The sequence below is a fragment of the Malus sylvestris genome, chromosome 14 (genome assembly GCF_916048215.2).
Source record: "Malus sylvestris chromosome 14, drMalSylv7.2, whole genome shotgun sequence".
Classification (NCBI taxonomy): Eukaryota; Viridiplantae; Streptophyta; class Magnoliopsida; order Rosales; family Rosaceae; genus Malus; species Malus sylvestris.
In genome coordinates this window covers 23,584,767-23,593,721 of record NC_062273.1, presented here as the reverse complement: position 1 = coordinate 23,593,721, position 8,955 = coordinate 23,584,767, and the positions used below count along the sequence as shown (strand labels likewise).

Sequence of the window (8,955 nt, the reverse complement as noted above, 5' to 3'; positions counted from 1 at the left end):
TTACCTTTCTACAAGATACATCCACCGGTATCCGACTGGTCCTGCCAATTTTGCTTCACGTGGTAAGTGCACTGTTAAGTGAACCATGGGAACAAAGAATGCAGGCGGGAATATTTTCTCTAGTTTGCACAATATGAGGATAATGTCTTCTTCCAACTTATCAAGATCAGAAACAATTAGTGTCTTTGCACATATTTGTTGGAAGAAACTTGACAGCTCAACAAGTGGGCCATATATCTTCTTTTTCAAATGTTTTCTAACTCCCACTGGAAGTACACGTTGCATCAACATATGACAATCATGGCTCTTCAAACATAACACATTCCCTTCATCCACACTCACTTTATGGGATATATTTACTGCATAACCACCTGAAAATTTAATTGATTCCAACCAGTGCAAGAAATCTTTACGCTCAGATGACTTGAATACATATTGAGCCAAGTGCTTATCCAATATATTACGTGCATTTAGTTTCAAATGCAAACTTTCCCTAATATTCATGTCTTGTAAATCCATCCTCGCCTTGAGGGTATCCTTTGACTTCCCCGTATTCAGCAATGTCCCGATCAAATAATCAAATATATTCTTCTCAATATGCATAACGTCAAGATTATGCCTAATCTTTAATTTGGACCAGTATTCCAACTCGAAAAAAATACTCTTCCTTGTCCAATTTAATTCTTCAACATTCCGTTTCCTCTTCCTATCTTTATTGCTATCATGTTTACCAAACTTATGGGGTACAAGGTAATTAAATTGATCAAGTATATCATTGCCTGAGAATTCTTGTGGACGATGTCTCATCTCTCGACGACCATTAAATAGTTGAGTATTTTTGCGCCATGAATGATTCATAGGTAAATAGTGACAATGTCCAATATGACAATACTTACTTCTCAACTTGGTGTACGATCCATCCTCATTGCACACTGGACATGCCAATTTATTGTGAGTGCTCCAACTTGATAAATTTCTATAAGCGGGAAAATCATTAATGGTCCACATAACAGTTCCACGCAAATTAAATGTACTCTCAATCATCTTATCATGAGTTTGAAAGCCATTTTCCCACAATTTGCTAAGCTCATCAACTAATGGGCGTAAATACACATCAATCTCATTTATAGGTGCTTTTGGCCCAGGAATTAACAAGGTTAAAAAAGAGAATGGGTTTTTCATGCATTTCCAAGGGGGCAAATTATATGGAAATATAACAACTGGCCACATACTGTACGGCTTACTTATATTTGAAAATAGAGTAAACCCGTCACCTGCAAGGCCCAATCTGACATTTCTTGGGTCTTGAATAAAATCAGGGTACATTTGGTCAAATTCTTTCCATGTGATAGAGTCTGCTGGATGTCTCATTGTGTTCGGATCATTAACTCTTTTTTCCTTATGCCACCTCATGTCTTCACTCGTATATCTCGACATGAACAACCTTTGTAGCCTGGGTTTAAGTGGAAAATATCGTAACACTTTTCTTGGAACCTTTTTTCTTTGCTCATAATGACTATCTTTATACTTTGGCTCATTACAAACTGGACATCTATCTTTCTTTTCATGTTCTTTATAGAACAAGATACAATCATAATAGCAAACACGTATATTCTCACACCCTAATCCAAGACCTTTCAATATCTTCTTGCACTCACAGAATGATTCGAGAACATTGTTTGGTTTGTGACACATCTTCTTCATTATTGCTAGCATCTTATCAATGACCTTGTTTGTCATGTGATTATCAACTTTGTTGTGAATTAACTCCACAACATAAAACAAAACTGTATATTGATTGCATCCAAGGTATAGTTCATTTTGAGCTTCACGAAGCAACATATCATAAGAATCAACATCTACCCTAAGAGCATTGGTCATATCTCCGCCCCACATGGTATCTTGGACCCCTATTGTATCTTGATCATCATCATCATCATCATGCATTCTTCCAAATGCATCATCCATCATATTAAACATGTTGACATTAGAATTATTGATCGACTCATTGTTCGTAGACATTGAAGACTCTCTTTGCACTTGATTAATATGCTCACCATGATTTATCCATACATCATAATTCATATCTATACCAGAATTCAATAAATGGAGATGAACATCTTCAACTGGGTGAAAAAATCTGTTATGACAAACTCTACAAGGACATAATATCTTATTATTCTGGTTCACATGGTGACAAGCAGTGTCAATGAATGATTGGACCCCTTCTCTATACTCGGAACTAAGGCGATTCCGACAATGAATCCATTGTCTATCCATAACTTCAGATCACTTCAATACTAGTATTGGGCGCAAACTTTGATATATTCTAATGGGTTGCCATAAAAATTTTAAAAAATTTGTTAAGATAGGCATATAATATAGCAAAGATGAATGTCAATAAAACAAAGAAAGCAAAGATAGGCATACAATATAGCAAAGATGAATTTCATATAACTGGAAATTCAAGATTAGGAAGATGCTAAAACAAGGAAAGCAGACCATTAAGCATTCGCACCCATCTAACTACAATTTTTTTTTTTCTAAAAAAAGCATGTCATTTAAGTATTCACACCCACATTGTAAACCCTAATTTAGAAATATATATCAACTGTAAGACTAAGTCCTGACTCCTCATCCAAAAGAAACTCTTAAGTTGTTCTCGGTCAATAGTTCTATGTTGGATAGATTTTATATTTTTGAATATTTGTTTTTCAAAGATTATTGTGATTAGCTTCCACCGTTTAATCTGGTGGTGATTTTGAATTTTGAATTGTAGCTTGTAAATAGGATTTTCAAAACCCTGATGTAATATGTATTGAATTATAAATACATGGCACACTACATTATTAAGGGTATGCAAAACCATTGAGGAAAACCTTGTTCATTGTTTTTAGTTTCCTACGAGTTTCTACTTTTATAATCTTATGTGATTCTCTAGTTCTTTATGGTATTTAGAGCCCTATAAGTCCAACGACAGAAGATAATTTTTTTTTCTACCCATCATGTCCCAGATTAACCCCCCACTTGCAGTCCCTATTGCAAATATGTCTTCCTACATGATTACTATTGTGAACATCAAACTAGATAGGACTAACTATCCGCTGTGGTTAGCCCATATTCTAGTTGTGATCTTATGGGCTATGTCGATGGCATCATCCTAAAATTTAATTAAACAACAAAAATAGAAAAATCTTCTACCCCAATAACACGAGTGAGATTTCTACTGTTGGGTTTCTTTGCACATACTCAAAATGATCTATTCCACCAAAAAAAAATTCCTTACTAGAGGTGGCCAACAGGGCCGACAAACCCAAATCTGAACAAGCTGGTTGTACCCATTCTTCTCCAGTTGATCTTTAACTCTTCATCTTCACCCTGTACACGAGGACAAATAAGTTAGTCTATTATCATGGGAAACTAATTAACAACATATTTGATAGCAATGTCTTGCAGACATGCATTTGATCATTTAATATAAAACAAAATGTTGAGAAATTCCAAAACTTCAACGTTATATTCTCTCATATATGTAGCCTAAAATTGGGGACTCTGCATAAGGTGTTATGCTTAACAGCTTTTTCAGAAAGTGTTTGGTATATTTACAACAGAAAAATCGTTTAAAAACATTAGCAAAACATGTCATGTTTCTCTAAACTAAGAAAAATATATACTATGAACAAGTAGTTTAATATCCTCTCCAAAATATGTGATCCTCCAAATCATGAGATAAAGAAAATGCAGCTACCAAACCTTTTCCCTAAACATGGAGAAAGACTTAAATGGAACGGGTTCACTGCCATTTACACATGGAATTGTATTATTGAACACCATGCGACAGTGAACCTGCTTAATGTAAGTTGCTCACAAGGAACCATATCCGTTTGGTGCCACATTGAACCCATTATTAAGTAACAAATCTGACACTTCTTGAAGATTAAAAACACGAAGCACAATCAAAGTCTTTTCAAATCCCATGGCAAGAATTCAATAAACATTGACAGATGAAATAAACAAATACAGAGGTCATCCCAAGCATGAAAGCAATTCCACAAACACAGACACATAAACACAAGAACAAGAGCTAAAGAAGAAAGTAACCATTCTTGGAACAATGAAACAAGATATTTCAAATTTTTTGCAAGACACAAAAGAAACTAAACAGGTGTTTCCCTACATTTCTATAAACTGATGATAATTGTGTTTTCACATAATGCTCTTACAGATTCTATAAGTTCTACTTGAAAAATACTCCACTCTCATCCCCATATTAACTTTAAAAGACAAATGTGTACTTGTGGACATTTTAAGTTTGTTTGAATGTATTTTTCATAGATTGATTGAATGTACAAAGGGGGATATATAATGAGGTAGAAGGTTACAAGCAACCCTACCTTGGCAAATCCTACTAACCCAGTAAACCCTAAAGCTGTCACTCTTTAAATTAAGGGAGTTTAGCAAATAGCTAGCACACAACTATCAACAAGTCATCTAGATGTCAATCTTTCTTAAATTAAGGGATTAGACTTAATAGAGAATCTCATGGAAAGGGGAAACATAAAATATGGCAACATCAGTCACCCCATATCGTCTAATAGTGCTAATTAGCCGACAGAAATCATGCTCCATGTGTGAAATGCTCTCATAAATATTGTTTGTACCATACTTGACCAATCCCGAAACTACCGAGCACCGGCCAACGTTATACTGTCAAGGACCCAGAAGAGTTCCCCTCCGACCAGGAGGCCAATCACTACTCGACACGTGTCAAGATTAGAAGCCAATCAGAGCGCAGCACGTGTCAACATCAAGAACCAATCATAACATGACACATGTCAATGTGACAAAGCTACAAGTTTTTCTATAAATAGGGGTCATTCCCCCACAATATTTCCTAATGCCATTTTGTGTTAAATCATTCACAAGAACTCACTAAATTGAGAGCTTGATCCTTTGTACTTGTGTAAGCCCTTCACTACTAATAAGAACTCCTTTACTCCGTGGACGTAGCCAATCTGGGTGAACCACGTACATCCTGTGTTTGCTTCTCTGTCTCTATTCATTTACGTACTTATCCTCACTAGTGACTGAAGCAACCAAGCAACCAAGCGAAGGTCACAAAACCTGACACTTTCTGTTGTACCAAAGTCTTCGCTGATTTTGTGCATCAACATTTGGCGCCGTCTGTGGGAAACGACACTTATTCCTACTCTCTTCAGCTGTGTCAAGCTGGTTTCTATCATTCGTACACTTTCTTTTGATCAGGCATCCCTCTCCAACATGGGAAGCGAAGGAAGTCACAGCACACAGAATGACACCCCCCTTGCACATAGTGCGAAACAACGAAAGAAGGAAGGAAAACGAGTTCTTCTTCAAGCTAAAGTCGATGAGTTGGAAGCTCAGAACAACAAGATAGCAATGAGGAATGAGGTCCTCCAGGAGCAATATGAGAAGCTCTTCGAGACACTCCACGAAGCTAGGCAAGCTCAGACACGCGAGCTTGTTGCCCCCGTGGAAGTCAACCATCAACTGGGTGCCCTCCAACATGGAGGGTCACATGCATTCGACATAGATATCCCTGATAGGGAACAGATTACCCCTCGACTTGATAATCAACATGAGGCTTCTCTTAACCCAGTTGCTTCGACCCGAACCATGAGAAGTGGAGGGAGACACCTCTTTGCTGAAGGGGCAGAAGGATCGAAAGCCGTCTTTCGCGATTGTCGGGATTTCCTGAAGCAACGTCGAGAGAATTCCATCCATATAAGCTCAAAGATTAATGACCCAAGGATTTCTGAGAGACTCGGTCCCCTGCCACGGCCCAAGCCGGCCACCAATTTGGGGAAGGGGCAACAAGTCCCAGAGAGACATGAGGGTACAGGGGACTCAGAGGTGTTCCGACAGACATACCCTGGAAGCCAGTACAGCGAGTCTAGGGAAAAATCACATGCCCTTGATCAAACCTTCCTAATTCCAATAGGAGATGGAGATTTACGAAAGAAAGCTCCAGTGACACATAACTCCGCTCAGGACCCCCTTGTCCTACAACTTCTTGAGGAAGTAAACAAGTTGAAGGCTGAACGTCAGGCTGAAATACCTGACTGGAACCAACCCAGGCCTGGCCCTCTTACAAGGAGGATCCTCAACACCCCCCTTCAAGCAAAGACAAAGCAAAAGCTTGGCTTGCAACTTTATACTGGAAAAGAGGACCCGATTGAGCACCTTAACCTCTTTGAATCCACCATGGCATACCGGATGCACACCGACGAAGAGCGATGTCTTCTCTTCCCCTCCACCCTCTCTAGTGGAGCTCTAAATTGGTATTGTCGTCTTACACCTGAGACGGTAGACTCATTTGAGGAATTGAGGAAACTATTTGTTTCCCAACACATTTTCCAAACCGATCGCTTGCACTCTGCAGATGACTTGTACACTATCCGCCAGAAGCCAGACGAGTCATTACGTATGTATGTTGGCCGCTTCAGCCATGAATACTCCCGGTGTGCCGAGGCAGACGACAAGACTGCCCTCAAAGCCTTCACGGCAGGCCTACGTGATTGTTTCTTTAAATACATGATCAATGCCAATACTTGGAAGACTTACTCTGAGGTGATGGCGCAGGCTTATAACCATGCCTCCGCCAAGGCAAAGACATATCAGGAGAAACCCCCTACAACCATCCTTTATCAACAAGTGGGAGGTGGAAGCCAGACTCACCTAAATGAGAAGACCTCGACTTTCCAAACAGCAGTGGCACCTCCCCATGCCTTGCATAATGCTTCACCGAATCAACAGACATATCAATTTCAAGGCAAGAGGAAGGATTTCCATCCTCACCACTCTCCTTTCAGTAAAAAGAGTAAGGGACACTATCCCGATAACCAAGGGTATCGCCACAATAGCGCTCGCCCTCAGGCAGTCAATGCAGTGGGTCAAACCCGCGTCAAGGGTATCGCCACAATAGCGAGGTTTTAGCCTGCCATACTTAAGGTGTCTTACGCCTGCCGAGGCGGAAATCGTCCTTCGGGAAATACATGAGGGAGTCTGTGGAGATCATGCTGGATCTCGGTCCCTAGCACACAAGACTTTTCGCCAAGGATATTACTAGCCAACACTCCACCAGGATGCCATCAAAGTATCCCGCTCATGTGACAAATGTCAACGATATGCAACTATTCCTCATTCCCCTCCAGAGCCTCTTACTCCTATGATCAGCCCTTGGCCCTTCGCCCAGTGGGGACTTGATTTGATCGGCCCAATGCCGGCAGAGAAGGGCAAAGTCTGTTACGCAGTCGTTGCAGTGGACTACTTCACAAAGTGGGTCGAAGTAGAACCCTTGGCAACCATTACTGAGGCAAAGATAGAAGACTTCGTGTGGAAGAACATCCTTTGTAGATTCGGCATTCCCAATGCGATAGTCACTGACAATGGGCGACAGTTTGACAACAAGAAGTTCAGGTTGTTCTGCTCTAAGTTCAACATCAACTTATGCTTTGCCTCTCCAGCTCATCCCCAGTCTAATGGACAAGTTGAGGCCATCAACAAAATAATCAAGCGCACTTTGAAAACCAGCTTGGACAAAGCTAAAGGCTGTTGGCCAGAATTTGTACCCCAAGTTCTTTGGTCATATCGCACTTCATATCGGACTTCAACAGGAGAAACTCCATTCTCACTTGCCTTTGGCACAGAGGCGGTTGTCCCTGTTGAGCTCGAGCAAGCAACATTCCGAGTCCAGAACTACATTCAAAGTGAAAATGACAAACAACTCACCCTCAACTTGGATTTAGTCGAGGAACACAGAAACCAAGCTCACTTGAGGAATGTCGCCTACAAGCAGCGCATCTCCAACTATTATGACTCTAGGGTCAAGCCTCGTTCTTTCAAAATAGGAGACTGGGTCTTAAAGAAAAGATTACTCTGCGACAGAGTCCCGAGTGAAGGCACACTTAGTCCAAACTGGGATGGACCGTATGAAGTCATTGGCATCAGTCGCCCTGGCTCTTACACACTTAGAAGCTCCGATGGCAAGACCCTTGGCCATCCATGGAACGCTGATCACTTGAAGTACTACTACAAATAGACTCACGATGTACAAGTGTTGAGCTATAGCCGTTTGGCATCCTATGTAATGAAGGCCATTTGGCAATGAATTCAATAAAGAGGTAATTTAGCCAACTCAGCCCTCACTCTTTTACATTCATAGCCAACTCAGCCCTCACTCTTCTCAATCAGAAAGCAATCCGTCTTCCACAGTCACTACAAAACAAGCAAATGAAGACCGTGTCAAGCGCCAAAAAAAAAAAAAAAAAAAAAAAAAAAAAAAAAAAAAAGCTTCATCTAAAAAGCTTCACCCGAAAAGCTTCACTTAAAAAAGCTTCACCTAAAAAATCTTCACCTAGAAAGCTCCCTCTACATACTTTCACCATCAAAGCTTCACCCACAAAGCTTCACCCACAAAGCTTCACCTAAAAAGCTTCACCCAAAAAGCTTCACCATCAAAGCTTCACCTAAAAAGCTTCACCCAAAAAGCTTCACCTAAAAAGCTTCACCCAAAAAGCTTCACCATCAAAGCTTCACCTAAAAAGCTTCACCCGAAAAGCTTCACCTAAAAAGCTTCACCCAAAAAGCTTCACCCGAAAAGCTTCACCTAAAAAGCTTCACCCACAAAGCTTCACCTAAAAAGCTTCACCCAACAAGCTTCACCCGAAAAGCTTCACCTCCAAAGCTTCACCCACAAAGCTTCAACACCAAAGCTTCACCTACAAAGCTTCAACACAAAACCTTGCTCCAAATAAACAAATTTTGTTCACAAAACCCAAGATGCCCTTGAACTTGTACAAAAACACTTGGGTAAACATAAACATTTTTTGTTTTACACCCACAAGGGCCCAAAATTTTCCTTCTTACTTATTCACTTATATATGTTCTCAAACATATTATAATAGATCCAACAAC

At 40.1% G+C, this 8,955-nt stretch overlaps 1 protein-coding gene across 1 annotated transcript; it reads right to left on the bottom strand.

Annotated features, from left to right (window-relative positions):
* Window positions 1-2,022, bottom strand: LOC126599134 (uncharacterized). Its single transcript, XM_050265473.1, has one exon. The coding sequence runs from the start codon at window positions 2,020-2,022 to the stop codon at window positions 1-3; it is 2,022 nt and encodes a 673-aa protein (XP_050121430.1).
* Window positions 2,023-8,955: the final 6,933 nt, after the last annotated feature.

Coding starts and splice junctions, on each gene's coding strand:
- LOC126599134 (XM_050265473.1), bottom strand. CDS start 2,022: ATGTCTACGAACAATGAGTCGATCAATAATTCTAATGTCAACATGTTT.